This window comes from Chaetomium tenue (assembly GCF_020726465.1).
Source record: "Chaetomium tenue strain MPI-SDFR-AT-0079 chromosome Unknown F5144scaffold_3, whole genome shotgun sequence".
NCBI classification, from domain to species: domain Eukaryota; kingdom Fungi; phylum Ascomycota; class Sordariomycetes; order Sordariales; family Chaetomiaceae; genus Chaetomium; species Chaetomium tenue.
Genome location: NW_027117331.1, coordinates 4,122,282 through 4,143,266, shown reverse-complemented (window position 1 = coordinate 4,143,266; position 20,985 = coordinate 4,122,282). Strand labels below are relative to the sequence as shown.

Below are 20,985 nucleotides of genomic sequence, written 5' to 3'. Positions count from 1 at the left end.
CGCAGGATACGATGTGATCGTCGGCTTCCGTGTACGGTGTGCGTGACCAAGGGCCTCGAGCTATCGTGCTCCTACACCACTCGCCCACAGGAGCCGAACCCCGTAGCCGTAAGCGTCAGCGTCAGCGAACGCTTGCAGCAACTTGAGACCTTGGTCCTTTCCTTTATGCAGCAACACCCACAGCCCCAGCAGAATCATCCTCCGCAAGAGGTACCCGATGCCTGGCCAACACCTTCGGTGTCTTCGGTCCCGTCCATATTATCTCCCACCCCCTTAGCCCCGTCGAACAGCCGATACAATGTGGCCAGCCACCCTGAGTCAGCTGAGCATGGGAAAATGCGGGAGAACTCACACGGCGCCAACTACGTCAGCAGCGTCCACTGGGCGGCCGTGCTAGACAGCATCTCTGAGCTCATCGACCAGTGTCAAGAGAAGGAGAAGGAGAGAGAGAGAAAGTCAGTCCCAAATGACGGCGCCATAGCGCCGCAAATACCCGGCCCGCGTCTGCTGTATGAGCCTGTTAAGAAGACCAAAGTCGACATATTGACGTCGATGCCGGCCCGTCCCGTGGTAGACCGCATGGTTGCGCGTTACTTTAATGCACTGGGCATAGCGCCGGGTACGACTTTAGCTCGAATATCCGTACTCGACACTAGATAGGGCTGACAGATAGAGCACATAGCTATTCTCCACAGCGCCCAATTTCTTCGAGAGGTACGGCCACCACCAACCACCACCCCTGGTTCCCCTGAGTGGCTAGATGTTTGCTGACGCCAATGTCCTTAAAAGTATGAGAGCTTCTGGAAGGACCCAGAGGCTACGCCCTTTGTCTGGATTGGCCTTTTGTTCAGCGTCATCTGCCTGGCCGTACAATTCCAACAGCCAGGTGAAGAAGCCGCTGAGTGCTCCTCACTCATGCGCATTCGCCAGTTCCACGACCGAATCGTCCAATGCCTGGTCCTCGGCCAATACACCCGGGGCGGACCCTACGTGGTCGAAACCATGATCAACTATTGCGCCAGTGAGCTCTGCATTACGAAAGACACCGACGTCGGCCCCTGGCTCCCCCTCGGCATCATGGTGCCGCTCGCCGTGAGCCGGGGCTACCACCGAGATCCAGCGGGCTTCCCCAACATCTCCCCCTTCGCCGGCGAGATGCGGCGCCGCGTGTGGGCTGCGGTCGTGCAGATGGACCTCCGGCTTTCCAGCCAGATGGGATTACCGCACCTCCTGAAATCAACACAATGCAACACCGCCGAGCCACGCAACCTCTTCGACACCGACTTCGACGAGGACACCCTCGAACTACCACCTTCACGCCCCGAAACCGAAGTCACCCCCGTCCTCTACTCGCTCGCCAAAAACCGCATCGACAAAATCGGCGCCCCCATCGCCGACCTCGCCGCCTCCGCCCACAACCCCCCCTACCCCGAGATCCTCGCCCTCGACAAACAACTCCAAACCATCGAGACCACGCTCCCACCCATCTTCCGCTGGCAGCCCCTCAGCCAATCCTTCATGGTCCCCGGCCAGATCCTCATGTTCCGCCTCTGGCTGCGGCTCGCCGTGCTCCGCCTCGTCATCTGGCTGCACCGCAAATACCTCGCCCCGGCCTACAGCGCCGCCGCGCCCTACGCGTACTCCCGCACGGCGTGCGCGCGCGCGGCGCTGGAGATTGCTGAGTTTCAGTTGTTGCTGCACGAGGAGACGCGCCCGGGCGGGCAGCTGCACCAGATGCGCTGGATGCAGTCGTCGCTGATGCAGTCGACGTTTTTGTTGGGTATGAGTGTGGCGTGTTATTATATGCAGCTGACGAGGACGGTGCTCCCGGGAGCGGAGCAAGACACGGAGATGCGGGAGAGGATCCGGGATCGGCTACGGGATACGTATCCGCTTTGGCTGCGCTGTAGCGCGGTGTCGAGGGATGCGAGGGAGGCTGCGGAGCGGCTGCGCCAGCTTCCGGATCTGCAGGGCTTGCTGCTAGATGTTGAGGGCCAGTCGTCTGCGCAGGAGAGTCCCGGGTTGGGGGTTCCGGCTTGTTGGGATATCTTCCACGGTACGGGTAGGCATGCGCGCGCCCTGGATGCGATGTTTGGAGATATGGAGTGCAACCGTTCTAGGGAAACAAATGCTGACTGGACCCGGGTTTAGAAGGCGAAAACCACACCTCGTCCATGTTTAGTGGGAATTTGGGATGGAACGGGGTCTCGTTCCACGGCTAGCAGGGAGACGAGAGTGGGGGATTTCTTGCTCCTTTGAATAATAAGGAGGGGTTAAAGGACAGTGGGCGTGTAGTGCTTGAGCATGGATTTATGGTCTTTTTGTGGATGACTCAACTCAGGGGGGGGCGGAAATACACGAGCTAGCTCACCTGGCGGGAGTGACGCCGCATCCACGTAGACACCAGACTACTAATCATAGAAACGCTAGAAAATGCAAGTTACGCCCCTCAGGACGTGGCTGCGTAAAATAGTATTGGAAGTGGGCGGGCGAAGGTCACAAAAAGTACCTGAATAGGTTCACAATACGCCCTTCTAATTAGCAGAAGGTCTATGACTGAAGTCCAACGCGTAACTCGAATATGTTTCTAGTCCTTAATTCGGCCGCTACACAGACATTTTCTCTTGAAACGGTTACTCTTGGTGAGAAATTAGAGTGAATCCTCCTGCAGTTGTGCTGAAACCCACGACGTTTTGCAGAAGAAAAGCGGCCCTTGAATCACCCCTATCATGGTTGTCTCCTGGGACTAAACCAGTCCCCGAGCACGACTTTGCAATTCGGCGCGGGGTCTTCAGACGCGGTACAATGCACAAAATCACTTCCTAGCCTCATAATTTCCAGTATCTCTCTCCCGAGTAAACAAGCGCCGATTGTAACTGTCAGCCAAAAGCCCGGGCGGAATCGGTAATACCACCTACTGCTTCGCAACAACTCGGCGTTGTTCGGGAGACCCCGGAAAGTAGCAGGCCGCAACCCTCCCCGGCTACCAGCCCGAGCAATGGCACCATTCCGACATTGAGGCGAGAGATCCGAAACAGCTCGCCGGCGATGGCTGACACCGAGCTGAAGCCCCATCGCGCTTGGCCAGGCCTTTTCCGACCCGGAAACATGGAACATGGGCTAATAGCGCTTACTGTGGCGGGAAGCCGATATGCAGTGCTATTATGGTGTTCGATATATAACTGCTTGTGTCTTTGCGTGGTAGCGTAGTAGGATATTGTTGTACACCAGGGATATAGCCAACACCGCTATCTGGCACTCATTCGAGCTCTTTACATGTCAGGAGCTTAACCTCTTGTCTGTATTCTTGCCGCCCACACCGTCTAGTCACTCTTTCTTACCTTTTTTCCAAAGACGTGACAGCAACTCACCCAAACCGCCATCATGAGCGCCGCAGACCAGGAGCCCATCGCCGTCATCGGCATGGCATGCCGCTTCCCAGGAGGCTCGAACTCTCCGTCGAAGCTCTGGGAGCTGCTCAAGGCACCCCACGACATTGCAAAGCCCATCCCCGACGACCGCTTCGACTCGACAGGCTTCTTCCACAAGAACGGCTCGCACCACGGAGCCACTGACTGCCGCGAGGCGTATTTCCTCGATGAGGACGTCACGCGCTTTGACAATGCCTTTTTCAACGTCCAGCCGGGCGAGGCCGAGGCCCTCGACCCCCAACAGCGTTTCCTGATGGAGACCATCTACGATTCGCTGTATGCTCCCCTGAACCCCTGGATATGCTCCCCTGAAAAGAAATGACTCAAGTCCGCTAACAAATCTCACACCACCCAGCTGCTCCGCCGGCCAAACCATCGAAGGCCTGCGCGGCTCGCGCGCGTCCGTGTACGTGGGCCTGATGTGCGACGACTGGTCGCAGATGAACGGCCGCGACTGGGACCTGGTGCCCACGTACGCGGCGACGGGCACGAGCCGTGCCGTCGTCTCCAACCGCGTCTCCTACTTTTTTGACTGGCACGGCCCCAGCATGACCATCGACACGGCCTGCTCCTCGTCGCTGGTGGCGGTCCACGAGGGCGTGAATGCCCTGCGCAGGGGCGAGTGCCCGATTGTGGTGGCTGCGGGCGCGAATATGATTCTGTCGCCTGGTGAGTGTCTTACCTTGCTTTTACAATGGCGGCTTATCTCGACTACGTGGTTACGGTACTGGTACTGACGGGCTGCCCACAGGAATGATGATCGCCGAGAGCAACCTGCACATGTTGTCGCCCACGGGGCGGAGTAAGATGTGGGATGCCTCCGCCGACGGTTATGCCCGTGGTGAGGGTATTGCGGCGGTTGTGTTGAAGCCGCTGAGCGCTGCGCTGCGAGACGGAGATCCCATCAACTGCGTGATCCGTGGCACCGGTGGTACGTACACACTCTCCCAGGTTTCCTATGTTCGTTGGCTATCATCGGCAAGGCTGACTTAGACCATGTAGTCAACCAGGACGGCAGGACCCCCGGCTTGACGATGCCCAACAACGTCGCCCAGGCGGACCTCATCCGCGACACATACGAGCGCGCCGGGCTCAACATCCAGGACCCGAAGGACCGCCCACAGTTCTTCCACGCCCACGGCACTGGTACGCCGGCGGGTGACCCGCAGGAGGCCGAAGCTATCTCGCGGGCGTTTTATGACGGAGGGGCTGTGAAGGATCCCCTCTTTGTTGGGTCCATCAAAACCGTCATCGGGTACGCTTTCTGCTGTTACTACTGTTCGTGTTATCAGGATGGATCGTGCTGACACGAACTCACCTCCAGGCACACCGAGGGCACCGCTGGTCTGGCCAGTCTAATCGGCACTGCACTGGCCATGCAAAACAACACCATCCCTCCCAACCTTCACTTCAACACTCTGAGCCCCAGAGTGGCGGAGTTCTGCGACAACCTCCGCATACCCACCAAGGCCCTGCCCTGGCCGACCCCGGTGGCCGGCCAGCCGCGCCGTGCCAGTGTCAACAGTTTCGGTAAGTCACCGTCCCGGCCCAGCTGACACACAGACACCTTTGCTGACCAGATTTTTCACAACAGGCTTCGGTGGCACCAACGCCCACGCCATCATCGAGAGCTACGAGCCGGCTCCCACGGAGCAGCGCACCGTGAGCACCATCCCCGCCTTCACGCCGCTCACCATCTCGGCTGCCTCCGCCTCCGCGCTGCGCACCACCCTCTCCGACCTCAGCGCGTACGTGCTCTCCCACCCCGACACCGACCTGCGCGACCTCGCCTACACGTTCCAACACCGGCGCTCCACGCTCGCCTTCCGCAAGGCCATCGCCACCGACAACCGCGACGCGCTGGTCGGCACCATCGACGCGCTGCTTAGCGAGAGCGGCGCGGGCGACGGCGGCCTCACCGCGCGCTACTTTGACTCGCCCGACCCCAAGGTCCTGGGCGTGTTCACGGGCCAGGGCGCGCAGTGGCCGCGCATGGGCGCCCTGCTGCTCGAGCAGTCGCCCTATGTGGGGGAGCAGCTGACGCAGCTTGATCAGGCGCTCGCGACGCTGCCCGAGGGGGACAGGCCGGACTGGACGCTGCGCGAGCAGATCCTGGCGGAGGCCAAACAGTCGCGGCTGTCGGAGGCGGCGATTTCGCAGCCGTTGTGTACCGCGGTGCAGATTGTGTTGGTGGATTTGCTGGGCCTGGCGGGGGTCAAGCTGCGTGGTGTGGTCGGCCACTCGTCGGGTGAGATTGCTGCGGCGTATGCGTCGGGGTACTTGTCGGCGACGGATGCGATCCGCGTGGCTTATTACCGTGGTTTGTATGCGAAGCTGGCTGGTTCGCCCGCGGGCCGCGGGTCTATGCTGGCTGTTGGGACCTCGTTTGAGGATGCGCTTGAGTTCTGCGAGCTTGAGGAGTTCGAGGGCCGCATCAAGGTGGCCGCGCGCAACTCGTCCAACAGCGTGACGCTGTCTGGTGACGAGGATGCTATCGAGGAGGCCCTTGAGATTTATAAGGACGAAGGCCGCTTTGCCCGCCAGCTTCGCGTTGATACCGCGTACCACTCGCACCACATGGAGCCGTGCGCGGTGCCGTACCGTGATGCGCTGACCCGGTGCGAGATCAAGGTAGGTGAGGGGAACGGCATCCCCTGGTACTCTAGCGTCATTGAGGGGCATGTCATGGCCCCGACCGACGTGTCGCCGCAATACTGGGTCGACAACATGACTAGCGCGGTCCTCTTCTCCCCCGCCGTGGCCCACGCCGTCGCGGAGGGTGGACCGTTCGACCTTGGCCTGGAGGTTGGCCCGCACCCGGCGCTGAAGGGACCTTGCCTGGACACCGTTGAGGAAGCGGCGGGCCACCGCATCCCCTACACGGGCCTGCTGGGCCGCAACAAGAACGATGTTGTGGAGCTGTCGTCGGCCCTTGGCTTCATTTGGACACAGCTGGGTGCCGCCTCGGTCGACTTCGACCGCCTCGAGAGGGCGATCTCCGGCAACCCGTACCCCAAGAAGGTGGTCGACGACCTGCCGACATACCCCTTCGACCACTCCCGCTCCTTCTACACGCTCACGCGTTTCTCGGGCGCCCATCGTAACATGCACGCCCCGCCCAACCCGATCCTTGGCCGGCGGTGCGTCGAGACGGAGACGGCGGACGAGGTCTCCTGGCGCAATATCCTCAAGTCCGGCGAGATCAGCTGGCTCCAGGGCCATCAGCTGCAGGGACAGACCGTCTTCCCCGCCATGGGCTACATCGCCATGTGCGTCGAGGCCGCGGCGGTCCTCGCGGGCCCCGACCGCCCCCTCGGCCTGGTCACGCTGGAGGACGTCATCATCGGCCGCGCGCTCGCCTTCCAGAACGAGAGCGTCGGCATGGAGTCCAAGGTCACAGTCAAGATCGACCACACCAGCGACGACGAACTCCGCGGCCACATCGCCTGCCACTCCGGCCTGCCCTTCGACAGCGCGGCGCCGCTCGTCCTCAACTTCAGCGCCACCCTCCTCGTGCGCTTCCACGAGCCCCGCGCCGACACCCTCCCCGCCGTCCGCACCGACGAGATCAGTCTCGTCAAGACTGACCCCGGTCGCCTCTACTCGCAATTCACCCAGCTCGGCTACAACTACAGCCCGCCCTTCACCGGCGTCAAGGCGATCCAGCGCAAGCGGGGCTTCGCGACGGGTGACATCGAGGACATCTCGGGCGAGGGCTGGGAGGACCAGCTCATCGTGCACCCGGGCTGGCTCGACTCGGCTCTGCAGACCGCCTTCGCAGCTTACTCCTACCCGCATGATAACCGCCTCTGGGCGCTGCATGTCCCCACCGAGATCCGCACCGTGTCCATCAACCCCTATTTCACCGAGCGCGGAGCCGGTGGACGCACAAGGCAGCTCCAGTACCAATCCACCGCACGTGAGGGACTGGGAGCGCCCGTGGCGGCCGATATCGATGTTTTTGCTGCCGGCGAGGAAGAGGGCCACGCCTTCATCCAACTGGAGGCGGTGCAGGTCAAGCCGTTCGCCGCGGCGACCGCGCGCGACGATGCGCTTCTGTTCGCGCGTTTCGACTACCGTCTGGCCAACCCGGATGCGATCGCAGCCGTCGAGGGCGACGACCTGCTGCCGCCCAAGACCGAAGCCGTGGTTGAGACCATCGAGCGCGTCGGCTTTTACTACCTCCGCCGCGTACACGAGACGGTTACCCCGGCCGAGCGCGAGGCCACGCTGCCGCACTTCCGCCACCTTATTGATCTGTGTGGCCGTGTGGTGCCCCTGGTGGCCGCCGGCGAACACCCGCATGTGCCGCGCGAGGCCATCAACGATTCGGCGTCGTACATTCGCTCTCTCATCGCCCGGTACCACGACCGCGCTGACATCCAGCTGCTCGAGGCCGTGGGTGAGAACCTGGTGGGCGAGATCCGCCGCAACGGTATCATGCTGGAGCACATGATGAAGGACGGCATCCTGGACCGTTTCTACGAGGAGCTCGCCGGCCTGGACGTGGCCAACGTCTGGATCGCCCGCATGGTCGCCCAGGTCGCCCATCGCCACCCTCACCTCCGCATTCTCGAGATCGGTGCCGGCACTGGTGGTACCACGCGTACCGTGCTCCCGATGCTAGGAGACGCTTTCCAGAGCTACACCTTCACCGATATCTCGGCGGGCTTTTTCGGAAGCGCCCAGGAACGATTCCGCACCTACGCCGACCGCATGGTGTTTGCGACCTACAACATGGAGCTGACCCCTGAAGAGCAGGGCTTCGAGGAGGGCACCTACGATGTCGTTCTCGCGTCCAACGTGCTGCACGCCACCGGCCGCCTGGACGACATGATGGCCAACACGCGCCGCCTGCTGCGGCCGGGCGGTTACCTGATGATGCTGGAGTTCGTCAGCAACGACCGCACCGGCATCACCGCCTGCATGGGTGGTCTCCCCGGCTGGTGGGGTAACGGCATCGTCGACCCGGCCCGTGGCGACGGACCCTGCCTGACCCCGGCTCAGTGGGACGAGCTCGTGCGCCGTCACGGCTTCGGTGGTGTCGACACCCACTGCCCCGTCGAGAAGCACCTGCAGTGGTACACCGTCCACCTGTGCCAGGCCGTCGACGACCGCGTTCTCGCCCTCCGCGACCCGCTCGCATCTCTCGAGTCCGCAGCCACCCTCGCTCCGCCCCCCGCCGAGCTGGTCATCGTTGGCGGCACCACAGCCGCCGTCTCCAAGCTCATCGACGAGGCCTCGACCCTACTCGCCTCCCGCTACAGCACCATCTCCCGCGTTGCCACCCTCGAAGAACTCGACCAGCGCGGCCTCCCCCTCGGCAGCTCAGTCCTCTCCCTGACCGAACTCGACCACCAATTCTTCGAGCACCGCACGGCCGCCAAGCTCGAAGCCCTCAAGGCCCTCTGGCGCGCGGGCGGGAGCATCATCTGGGCCACGCGCGGCGTGCGCGACGCCTCGCCCTACTCGGCCATGATCCTGGGCCTGGCGCGCGTCGTGCGCTTCGAATACCCCAACATCAACCTCCAAATCCTCGACTTCGACACCGCGCCGGACGCGGCCACGCTCGCGGCCGACCTGGTCCGCCTCGAGATGGGCCGGCACTGGAAGGAGGAGGGCGCCAACATCCTGTACAGCGTGGAGCCCGAGGCGCACTACGAGAACGGCGCGCTGTTCATCCCGCGCATGTATCCCGACCGCGACGCCAACGCCCGCTACAACACCCAGCGCCGCACCGTCGCGCGCGAGGTCGACCCCCGCGAGACCAGCGTCGTGCTGGAGCCCGCGGGCCCCGTGGGGGGTGCGCTGGAGCTGTGCGCGCCTTCGCCGCTGCGCGTGGCGCCGGCGGCAAGGCCGGGCGCCGAGAAGACGGTGGAGATTCTGGTGGAGCAGTCGGTGTTGCATGCGGTCAAGGTTCCTGATGCTGGGTTCTTTTCGCTGTGTGCGGGTACGGATGCCGCGGCCGGCCGGCCGCTGCTGGCGCTGGTGGACTCGCCGGTTGAGTCTCGCCTCCGTGTGCCGGTTGAGTGGACCGTGTCGCTCCGCGAGCCGCTGTCTCGTACCGGGACTTTCTCCCTGAGAGATGTGGCGAGCCATCTTGTGGCTAGCGCCATCCTCGCCGGCGCTCCGGGCTTCGGCTCGCTTTTGATTCACGAGGCCGAGGAGTCTCTCAAGGAGGCGTTCGCCCGGGAAGCCGCTGGGCACGGTGCCAATGTGGTGTTTACCACTGCAAACAAGTTAAAGGCGAGGGCCGGTGCTGACTGGCTCCTTGTTCATGAGAAGCTCCCTGGCCGTTTGGCCCAGAAGCTCCTCCCGCATGACATCTCCAGCTTCGCTGACCTCTCCCACTCCGAAGGCTCGGCCAGTGCCCAGCTGATCGTCCACTCCCTGCCCGTGTATACCCCCATCACGACTGCCAAGGACGTTATGCGCGCCCAGGCTGGCGCGTTCCCCGATGCCGCTCCTCAAGACGTCGGCGCCGCTCTGAAGGCAGCGTGGCAAGCGGCCAGCCGGAAGCGCAAGGGATTGGGCAACAAATCTCAGACCAACGCTATCCCTGTCCTCCCGCTCCAGGATGTCGCCCGCTCTGGTGCCCGCCACGCGCCCCTGACCGTGGTCGACTGGAACACCGACTCGGTCTCGGTGGCCCTGCGGCCGATCGACGCCGGCACCATCTTCCGGCCCGACGGCACCTACTTCCTCGTCGGCCTGTCGGGTGAGGTTGGCCAGTCCCTCTGCCAGTGGATGATCGCCCACGGAGCGCGCCACATTGTGCTGAGCAGTCGTCGGCCCAAGGTGCACCCGCGGTACATCGAAGACCTTGCCGCACTAGGGGCTGAGGTCCGCGTCATGGCACTGGACATCACCAACCGCGAGGCTCTCCGGGCGTGCTACGATACCATTCGCGCTGAGATGCCCCCTATTATCGGTGTTGCCAACGGTGCGCTGCTGCTCGAGGATGCCTTGTTCGACATGGTTCAGTTCGAGACCCTCCAGCGCACGGCGCCGCCTAAGGTTGAGGGTAGTGCCCTGCTCGACGAGCTGTTCTACGACACCCCGCTGGACTTCTTCATCCTTTTCACCTCCGTCGCCAACATCACGGGTAACACGGGTCAGTCGGCCTACGTCATTGCCAACCAGTTCATGACGGCCCTGGCCGCCCAGCGCCGTGACATTCGCGGTGTGCCCGGCTCAACCATCGCCATCAGCTCCGTTCAGGGATTGGGCTACCTCGAGCACTCCGACATTGACAAGGACCGCCTCGTCCGCTGGGGTTACCGCAACATCTCTGAGCAGGATCTGCATCTGCTCTTCGCCGAGGCCGTGCTCGCCGGTCGCCCAGGGGCCCCGGGCATTGCCGAGGTCGTCACCAGCATGTCTCCGTTCCGCGACAGCGTCGAGATCCAGCCCAACTTGCGTTTCGACCCCAAGTTCCGCCACTATATCCTGCAGCAGGCCGAAGACGGCGCCGGTGGCGCCAAGGGTGGTGCCGGCGCAGGCAGCGGCAAGATGGTCCGCCCGCGCGCCCGCCTCGCCAACGTCACCTCGCAGGCCGAGGTGTTTGCTGTGGTCCAAGACTCGCTGACCGAGAACTTGAAGCGCATCCTCATGATGCCGGCCACCGAGACCGTCGATCCCATGATGTCGTTGGTCGAGCTCGGTATCGATTCCATCATGGCTGTCGACCTCCGCACCTGGTTCCTCAAGGAGCTGGACGTTGATGTGCCTGTGCTAAAGATCCTGAGCCCCGGTGAGACGGTCAAGTCGCTCGCCGAGGAGGCCATGGCGAAGATCCCCACCGAGATCGTTGACCTCAGCAAGCTCGCAGAGGGGTCCGCCGAGGTCAGCAGTGCACCGGCTCCTGCTACGGTTCAGCCCGTCCAGCCTGCCCCGGTCCCTATTACCAAAAAGGCCATTGACCAGGTGAGCGAGGCCAGCGGTGTCAGCGCCACCACACCCTCCACGCGTGCCGAGACAGACGCGAGCAGCTCCCCTGCCCTGGTCTCTACCCCGGGTACCTCCCTGGAGAGACCCGACCAGGAGGAAGACAAGCAGCTGTTCCAGCCTCCCCCGAGGCCCAAGGTTGCCGCGGGCATCCAGCAAGACGCCGACAGCTGGCGCAAGGACATCGCCCGCGCATCCACCGAACATGTCGAGCACATGACCTTCGGTCAGAGACGCTTCTGGTTCCTGAGCCACTACGTCGACGAGCCCACGACCTTCAACATTGCCTACCTCGGCAAACTCACCGGCCGGCTCCGCGTCAACGACCTCGCCAAAGCCATCGAGAAGGCCGCTCAGCGCCACGAGACCCTGCGCACGCGCTTCTTCTGGTCCACCGATGATAGCCGCACCCCCATGCAGGGTATCCTGTCGCAGACCCTCGTGCGCCTGGAAACCGCCACCATCGAGACCGAGGCGCAGGCCTCCGAAGAGCTCGAGGCCATGCGCAAGTACGAGTGGAACCTCGGCGACTGGGTGCCGCTGCGCATCAAGCTGCTCACGCTGTCCGAGACCTCGCACTACCTGATCCTCGGCTCGCACCACATCTCCATGGACGGCCACAGCTTCAGCGTCTTCCTGCTGGACATCCACCAAGCCTACAACAACCCAGCCCGCCCCCTCCCCCCCATGCCCTCCACCTCCCAAGCGCGGGCCTTCGGCGCGCACCAAATCGCCGCCTACGAAAGCGGCCAGCTGCGCCCCGCCATCGAGCACTACAAGGGGACCCTCCCCGCAGCCGACCTCGCCCGCCCCATCGAACTCTTCCCCTTCGCGCGCACCAAAGTGCGCCCGCCGCTCGACCGCTACGGCACCCACGTAGCCCGCGCGCACCTCGGCCCGGACACGACGGCCAAGCTCAAGACGCTCGCGCGCGGCCGCCGCGCCACCTCCTTCCACGCGTACCTGGGCGCCCTGCAGGCGCTGCTGTTCCGCCTGCTGCCGGCGGATACCACCGAGCGGGTGTACATTGGTATTGCGGACGCGAATCGGTTGGATAGCCGGTTCGCGGCGAGCGTGGGAAATTTCTTGAACGTGCTGCCGTTGCGGTTTGACCGTGATGCGGCGACGTTTGGGCAGGCGATCGAGACGGCGAGGGATAAGGCAAGGGATGCGCTCAAGCACTCGGCGCTGCCGTTCGATTTGCTGCTGGATGAGGTTGGTGTGCCGAGGTCGAATGCCTGGGCGCCGGTGTTCCAGGTGTTTATGAACTACCGGTTGGTGGTGAAGGAGCATGCGGATAAGCAGTGGATCGGGTGCCGGATTGGTGAGGAGCGCTGGCATACGGCGCGGACTGGGTATGATGTGGCGTTGGAGATTGTGGAGGATCATGATGGTGCCACGCTGGCGATGCATGTGCAGCAGTCGCTGTATGATGCTGATGCTGCGGACTTGTTGGTGAGGAGCTTTGCAAACGCGGTGAAGGAGTTTGCCGCGAAGGGAGATGCCATGGAGACGGGGAAATTGCAGAAGTGGGATAAGGTGGATGTTGAGAAGGCGTTGGAGATTGGAACTGGTATGTGTGGTGGTGCCCCTTTATCCCCTTTCCCCACCATCACGGTCCGCTTCAGAGTGTCTCTAGCGGGAGACCTTTGAGTATTTGCCTGCTAACACCTCTGCAGGTCCCGCCCTCAACCTCGAATGGCCCGCGACCGTCGCCCACCGCATCGACGAGGTCATCGCACAGAACCCCACGGCCGTCGCCCTCAAGGACGGCCTCGGAAACGTCCTAACATACGCCCAGATGGACGCCCGCGTTGAGAGCATTGCCAACGCCTTGAACGTCCGCCTCCCCAACAGCGTTGACGGCAAGGCCCCCGTGGTCGGCGTCTTCCAGGCCCCCTCTGCAGACTGGATCTGCTCCCTGGTCGCCATCCACCGTGTCGGCGCCGTATACCTGCCGCTGGATCTCCGCAACTCGATCCCGCGCCTGAAGAGCAACGTCGCCGTGGCTCGCCCGGCTGCCCTCCTCGTCGATGCTGAAACCGCAAGCCGCGTCGGCGAGCTTGAAATCAAGGACGCCATCCCCGCCATTGACGTGTCCCGCCTCGCCGCCAGCACCAAGGGCAAGAGACCCACGGACACCGCCGCCGCCCGTCCCGACCAGCCCGCCTACATCATCTTCACCAGCGGTTCGACTGGTGAGCCCAAGGGCATCGTCGTGACCCACGCCGGCCTACGTAACAACCTCGAGGGCTACCACAAGGCGTGGAACATCCCCTCGCTCGCCGGTGTCGTCCTCCAACAAGCCTCCTTCGGCTTCGACGCCTCCCTGCTCCAGGTGTACGCCGCCCTAACCACCGGCGGCTGCCTACTCGTCGTGCCTGCCGATGCCCGCGGCGACCCTGCGGAGGTGACTCGCCTCATGGTCGACCACGGCGTGACCATGACCCAGGCCACCCCCTCCGAGTACGAGATGTGGCTGCGCTTCGCCCCTGACCAGCTGCGCCGCTGCACTTCCTGGAAGGCGGCCTGGTTCGGCGGCGAGCGTGCCGCTCCCGGTCTCGTCCGCAGCTTCCGCGACCTGTGCGTGGCCCTGCCTAACCTGAACGTGTACACCAGCTACGGCCCGACCGAGTCGACCATCTCGGCCATGAAGGGTGTCGCTGACGTGCGCAACAACCCGAACCTGACCGTCCCCGTCCCCGGCCGCCTGCTGCCTAACTACACGGCCTACCTCGTCGACGACGAGATGCGCCCGCTGCCCATCGGCGTGCCGGGTGAGATCCTGCTCGGCGGTGCGGGAGTCGGCAAGAACGAGTACCTCGGCCGGCCGGACCTGACCGCGCAGGCGTTCCTCTCCAGCCCCTTTGCGGTGCCTGGTGACGGTGGCAAGCCCGCGCGGCTGTACCGCACCGGCGACTACGGCCGGCTGGACAAGTCCGGCTTCCTGGCCATCGAGGGCCGCATCGCCGGCGACACCCAAGTCAAGTTGCGCGGCTTCCGCATCGAGCTAGCCGAGATCGAGCGCGTCATGCTCCGGGAGTCTGACGGCCAGCTCGCCCAGGTCGTCGTCACAGCACGCGGGGTGGATGACGGGGAGGCAGAGGGCTTCCTCGCCGCGCACGTGGTGCTCGAGCCGCAAACCACCGACGCCGCGGCCGCCGCCAAGGTCATCGACCGCCTCCGCTCTCGCCTCCCCCTCAGCCTGCCGCAATACATGTGCCCGGCCATCATCGTCCCGCTCGCCAAGGTACCCCTAACATCCAACGACAAAGTCGACCGGCGCGCCGTCCAGGCCCTGCCCCTTCCCGAGAACACCACCACCACCAACCCCACCGACGGCACCCAGCCCGCCCAGCCCCTAACCCCCACTGAATCGCGCCTCGCGACCCTCTGGGCCGGCGTGCTCCCCCAACGGGGCGGTGGCGCGCTGCAGCCGCGGTCCGATTTCTTCACGGCCGGCGGCAACTCGCTGCTGCTGGTCAAGCTGCAGGCGGCCATCAAGCGGGAGTTTGGCGACGCGCCGCGCCTGAGCAAGCTGATGAGCGCGACCGAGCTGGGTAGCATGGCGGCGCTGCTGGAGCAAGCCGGCGCGACCGCCCTGGACTGGGACCGCGAGACCGCCCTCGACCTGCCGCAGGGCGTGGCAGCGCCGGTCAAGGCCCGGGAGAGCGGTGCTGGCCTGCGCGTGCTCGTTACCGGCGCCTCCGGATCCCTAGGCAAGCGCATCGTGCGCCGACTGGTGGGCGACAACCGCGTCGCGACCGTCGTCTGCCTTGTCCGGCCAACCGAGGGCCGCGACCCGTCCACCCTGTTCTTCGCGGCCGGCCAAGCGGACAACGCCAAGATCCGCACCATCCTCGCCGACCTGCCCACCATCCCCACCACCCACCCGGACCTCGAACCCGCCACCATCGACGCGGTCATCCACTGCGCCGCCGACCGCTCCTTCTGGGACGGCTACAGCGCCGTCAAACCCGTCAACGTCGACGCGCTCAAGGCCCTGGCCTCCCTCTCCCTCACCGCCGGCGCCCACCTCCACACCCTCAGCTCCGGCGCGCTCGGCGCCTTCGAGGACCCCAACACCACCACCCAATCCACCCAATCCACCACCATCACGCTCCCGCGCCCCTCCCCCACCGACGGCTACCTCGCCTCCAAATGGGTCGCCGAGCGCTACCTCGCACGCGCGGTGCGCGAAGCGGGTCTCCGCGCGACGGCGCACCGGCCGAGCGGAGCGGTGCCGGCGTCGGAGCGGGAGGGCAAGGAAGTGCTGGCCGCCATGGCGGGTGATATGTTAAGGTTGTCGGCGAGCCTGGGCGTGCGGCCGGATTATGCGCGGTTGTCGGGGTCGTTTGATGTGGGCCGGTTGGAGGATGTGGCGGCGGCGGTGGTGGGTGAGGTTACGGGGGCGTTTGGGTTGGGTGCTGGTGAGGAGGGGATGGGGGTGGTGGAGTATCCGGGGATGGCAAGCGTGCAGATTCGGGAGTTGACGGAGTATGCGGAGGGGTTGCTTGAGAATGGGGGTGCGGAGGCGGAGGCTGTGAAGGGATTGCCGACGGTGCCGGCGCTGCATTGGGTTGGGTTGGCGAAGCGGGCGGGCTTGTTTGAGTGGTTGTTGACGGCGCAGCATTTGGTGGTTGATGATGAGGAGGGCCGCAAGATTGTGTCGAGGCGTTAAGAGATAAGATGGTTGGTGTTGTCGTTGTTGAGGTTCGGTGATTGGGATTGGGATTGGGATTGGGATTGGCGCACGGGCTGAATTTGAGGTTTGTTTCTTTTTCGTATGTCGGGCGTTTGTTGGTGTCGGGAATGGTTGCGCTGGTGCAGGTCGATTTTCGATTTCCTTCCTTATTTTTAGTATAACAATTGCGGGTCCAAGATTGAAGACTGTTATCATCATATATTCCCTGAATAATAGTGCCCTCTTGCGGGATTGGCTCTTGAATGAACAATCACACCGTGTGCTTACTGTGAACCAACATGAGCCGTATGCGAATTCGGTTCTCCTCCATTCACTCGTCAGGGACCAATTTTGGTGCCTCAACAATTGCCATGGAGAACTTCGAAACCCTCGATACCATCTTGTTCCAGCTCCCAGATATATCTCTTCCGGAGTTTGACTTTTTAGATTCCTCGTTTTTCCGCCGCCAGAGCGGCGCTGACACTTGCCGCAAGCTGCCGAGCCCCCAAGCCGTGTTGGAAGCAGCCGGAAAACCATGGGGCGACAAGGGTGTCTGGCGCTTCCAGGAGCTGGGCGTGTTGGTCAAGTTTGGCGACCCCTCCAAACTCCGCCTCGAAGAAGCCTTGACCTTGCGGGCCATCAACCGAATGCTCCCAGCCAACCAAGTTCCCGCCCCCGAGGTGTTTGGCTGGAAGTCGACCGATAGCCCAGGCCGCCGGTCGAACTTCATCTACATGAGCCTCCTCCCGGGTCAGACCCTTCGAGGTGAATGGGGCACACTCAGCCATGAGGACAAGACTTCTGTTTCTCACCAGCTCGCCGCCGTCGTGAAATGCCTGAGATCAGTAAAGCAAGGTCCTGGGGACCAGGCTATTTGTGAGTCCTGACCCTGTAGTTGTTCTTGACCTCGCTGAATCCAAGAGTAGGTTCTCTCAGTCGAGGCCCGGTCCAGGATCTCTATTTCAGCCCCCAGTTCCACAAAGGCCCCTTTGCAAGCGCCCGAGAGTTCCACGACTTTGTGCAGTTCATATGGGGGCCTTGGATGCCCTTAGAAGAAAGAGGCCTAGACCCATACCGGCCCCTGTTGCCAGATACGGCGCCAATCCTTTTAACCCATGGGGACTTGAATCTTTGCAATATTCTCGTCGTCAGGTTACCAGAGGGAGACCGACTCACCGTGTCAGGGATTGTGGACTGGGAACAAGCCGGTTGGTACCCTGATTATTGGGAATACTGCAAGGCCATGATCGTGGGACCCTACGGTGGTGGATGGATGGAGAGTGGATGGCTCGACATTGTGTTCCAACCATCCGAGCGTGACGTGGAAGCTTCTGAGGCATTCCAGTTCTACTGGGCTGCGCGGTGCCCCTGAGATGCCCCAGTTGGAAGCATGGAGGGCGATATTTTCACGTTATATTATTTTATCATCAGCGGGAGACGCTATTCCGGAACGAAACCCTAAGGAGGCATGACGGTCTCAGCAAGGCGAAAAGCTCACTGCTCATTCAAATCCGGACGGGAGCAATAGGCCTACGGGACTACTTGTTTACACGGGAAGTCCCGGAGGTTCTGACGCCTGCCTGCGAGTGTGGCGAGGGACGAGAGACTGCCGAACACCTGGTAGTGTGGTGTTTGGCCCCACCGTTGACTCGAAGATGGGAGAGAACTGGAATTCGGACACGACGGGACTTTTACTCAGTTCTACACGGTATCAATCCCACGACTGCACGGCTTGCGAGGAGGATCCTCGACTGGCTGATGGACTCGGGGAGGCTGCCGATGTACAGCTTGGCCAGGAGGCTCGAGCTGGAAACGGCGGCCTGAAGCGCCCCCGTTCGGAGGCCAGGAGGCCTCCTCTCTTTGTATACGTAGACTCACCAGAACGCATCGTTCCTTGATTGTTGGTAGGGGTTTTTCACCCGGCCCGGGAGGGCACGGTTTTCCTGTACACTAAATAGCAGAGGGTCCGGCACGCCCTAGGGCATAGCGGAGTATGAATAATATATATTTAAATAAATAGGATAAACGAGATAGGGTCCTTGAGGTTCGAATCTACCCACCTAGACCGACTTGTATAAGAGTCATTGGTTACTCTTGGGAAATAGAGGTAAAGTCGGTGCGATAATTTGGATCAACTTCATTGCCCGACGAGATCAGCGAAGAGTACCTATCCAAAGAGTGGGATGACCAACGGAAACAAGCTCGGGCTTGAACGATGACCGCCTCGCATATTTGGAATTCTCCGCGTCGCTACGTTTCAAAGACACATAACTATATATAAATGTACTAGTAATTTAATGCTAAGATAAACAACACGTAATCGATAGTCTATTTATACATACAGACTTAGCCTTGATGCAGATGTCCCCAAAATCACTCCTGGGGGAGGGATAGTCCGGTAAACCACACACTGGGCTCTTAATGCCACTCTAAACTGGTGCCCTGGTGCCCATATCCCTCCCCATGTAGTTATCAAAACTTGGGTCCGCGCCAGGCACTGACTATACCAACCGTTCTAGCTAAAGTATTGACTCCGTACCGTTCCTGTTTGTATAGGAATACCCTGTAAACTCAGTCGGTCCTACGTTTGTACCTAGGTACCTATCCAGGGATGTTCTAATCCAGATAACGCACATGTTTACCCGGGGTTAGATCTTAACGGTAACAACATCAAAAATGTGAGTGAATCGGATGATGTGGGAAAGCTGTTCTTGATTCCTCAATGAAGGGGGTGTTTGTCTTGGATTCTCTATTTCACTGGCACCCGATAGCTAACCTCACCCTCTCACTAAACCAAGCCCCTTAAATCTCAATTTTGGCCTTGACAGCAGTAACAAAGTCCTCCAAATCCTGCCAAAACACTTCGGGCAGCTCAAAGGCCGCAAAGTGGCCACCCTATTCCAAATTAGCCCAGAACTCGAGAATACTTCAATTCACAAAGTTGACGTACCTTATCATGAGCCCGGAAGAAAACCAGATTCTCCGGGAACCAATGCTCCAGCCACGACTTCGCCACGGTCAACACCTCCTGCGGATAAGACGAATACCCGATGGGCTTGTTGGTGATCGCCAGAGGGGACGGAATCTTGTCCTTCACGTCGCGCAGCAGCGCCTCCCAGCCGTTGCGGTACGCCCACATGGCGCGGCCGAAAGACTTGGTGTACCAGTACCAGGAGACCTGCTGGAGGATTACGTTGAGCGGGGTGTTGGTGCCTTCGGCGTACATGGCGCCGATCCTATTGCGACGTTAGTTTGAGATGACATCGGCCTCTCCGGGGGGCAACCCACCATCCCAGCATGGCGAGCGGGTTTGACATCAGCACCAGCGAAATCGTGCTCGGCTTGGTCCCCTGCTCCAGCATGTAGCCGGTACCCGAATATAGATAGCTCGCGGCGAGCGCGATTGTCTGCTCCTCCTCGGGCGTGACGGGCAGGTCTGCGACGGCTGCCCGTTCCGAGGCCGTGAGGAGGAAGTTGTTGACTGCAGTCCGTCAGCACCATGAAAGATCTCCAGAAGGAAAGAATGCCGGCTCACAGTGAACAGCCTTGCACTCGTCGTGCGTGGCGATCGCGGCCGTGATGCCCGATCCCACATCGCCGCCCTGCGCAATGTACGCGTCAAAGCCCAGCGCCTTCATCAGCTCGTTGAGCGCCTCGCCGGCCTTGGCAAAGTCCAGTTCCGTTTCCGTCAACCCGCTGCGGGTGGAGAGGCCATAATCCGGGATGGACGGCGTGATGACGTGGTACGGCAGTGTCTCGGGGGTGTACTTTTCGGCGAGTAGCTCAAAGATGGGGATGAAGTCCAGCCACGAGCTGGGCCAGCCGTGGGAGAGGATGATGGGGGTGGCGTCCGCCTTGCTGGAGAACAGGCCCGCAAAATGCAGGTTGAACACCTGGCCGTCCGAGGGCGCCGTCACGTTGATGGTGAACTGGGGGAACGTGTTCCAGTACTTCTCGTGGGCGCGCCAGTCGAAGTCGTTGGTCCAGACATTGGCCGCATGGGCAAACCACTCCCTCGAGGCGCCGAAGGCATACTCGGCCCCGTCTGTGAAGTTGCGCGTGTTGTAAAACGAGGGCTCCGGGATGACGGAATGCTTGACGAGGGTGGTTAGTTGGTTGATGTCCTTGTTGGGAATATGCAGGCTAAAGGGGACCGGCGTGCCAGGGATGCCGGCCGGCACGAGCCCGAAGCCAGCGTTGACCATTTTTGGTGCTGTGGTATGTCGCCGTAGGTATTTTGGAGCGGGAGATACTGTTCGGTTGGCTGCCAAATCCCATGGTCTTTGGGGGGTGACGAGGCTTTTATAATTGCAGCAATACAGCACTTCAAAGTGAGACCTCCCTAACCTGTACTGTTTACATCTGGCTGTAAAAGGCAATGTCTGGCGCTCACAGCATGCAGGGGTGGATTTGTCAGGGAGGATTAACAATGCATCCACCTTTGCTGACGCCAAGGGCTCAGGTCCCGCGAAATCAAGGCGGTCTACCCCTAATAAGGCTAGTTTCTGAAGCAAGTTGGCGGGGATAGGACCGATGTTGATCTTGGAATTGATCAATATTATAGGTACCTATGAGTCAAGCCGAATCACCCGGTCTGCGTTGGATGGCGACATTGAAGATGCCTACATGTATGTCTGTGTAACAGCAGTGGTTGCCAAGGTTTAGGTTAACTCACGTCCATATCTTGGTAATCAACGGGGCAATCTTCCTTTCAAAAGCTATTAATTTCTTGATCAACTAGAAATCGCTTACTCGCCGGATACCCGCGGATTGCCGACCACCCACACCTGGAAGCACACGGGAGTGGACAACGTAGCAGTTGGCATGACCAGAAATCAGATCGTATCAGTAATCGGCACTAAAATGATCCAGGCTACCCGTGAAGACCCTTGTTCAACACGTGTGCCTCGTGCATATTCTCGC

General features: G+C 61.6%; 4 protein-coding genes across 4 annotated transcripts; 3 read left to right on the top strand and 1 right to left on the bottom strand.

Moving 5' to 3' along the window:
* Positions 1-336: 336 nt before the first annotated feature.
* Positions 337-2,151, top strand: F5144DRAFT_592069 (uncharacterized protein; the record flags this gene model as incomplete). The annotated part of the gene is made up of 3 exons (XM_066790331.1): positions 337-619; positions 683-714; positions 790-2,151. The coding sequence occupies 3 exons, from the start codon at positions 337-339 to the stop codon at positions 2,149-2,151; spliced, it is 1,677 nt and encodes a 558-aa protein (XP_066645393.1).
* A 2,873-nt stretch (positions 2,152-5,024) lies between these two features.
* Positions 5,025-15,024, top strand: F5144DRAFT_569652 (BcPKS5, polyketide synthase; the record flags this gene model as incomplete). The annotated part of the gene is made up of 2 exons (XM_066788713.1): positions 5,025-12,951; positions 13,058-15,024. Coding segments are annotated over 2 exons (9,894 nt in total), but the record flags the coding sequence as incomplete, so codon positions are not given.
* A 1,409-nt stretch (positions 15,025-16,433) lies between these two features.
* On the top strand, positions 16,434-17,434 carry F5144DRAFT_592067 (kinase-like domain-containing protein; the record flags this gene model as incomplete). Its single annotated transcript, XM_066790330.1, has 2 exons — positions 16,434-16,938; positions 16,989-17,434. 2 exons carry the CDS (start codon positions 16,434-16,436, stop codon positions 17,432-17,434), a joined length of 951 nt encoding a protein of 316 aa, XP_066645391.1.
* Positions 17,435-18,967: 1,533 nt separating this feature from the next.
* On the bottom strand, positions 18,968-20,267 carry F5144DRAFT_487432 (Alpha/Beta hydrolase protein; the record flags this gene model as incomplete). The annotated part of the gene is made up of 3 exons (XM_066785608.1): positions 18,968-19,298; positions 19,351-19,543; positions 19,598-20,267. 3 exons carry the CDS (start codon positions 20,265-20,267, stop codon positions 18,968-18,970), a joined length of 1,194 nt encoding a protein of 397 aa, XP_066645390.1.
* Between the last annotated feature and the right edge of the window lie 718 nt (positions 20,268-20,985).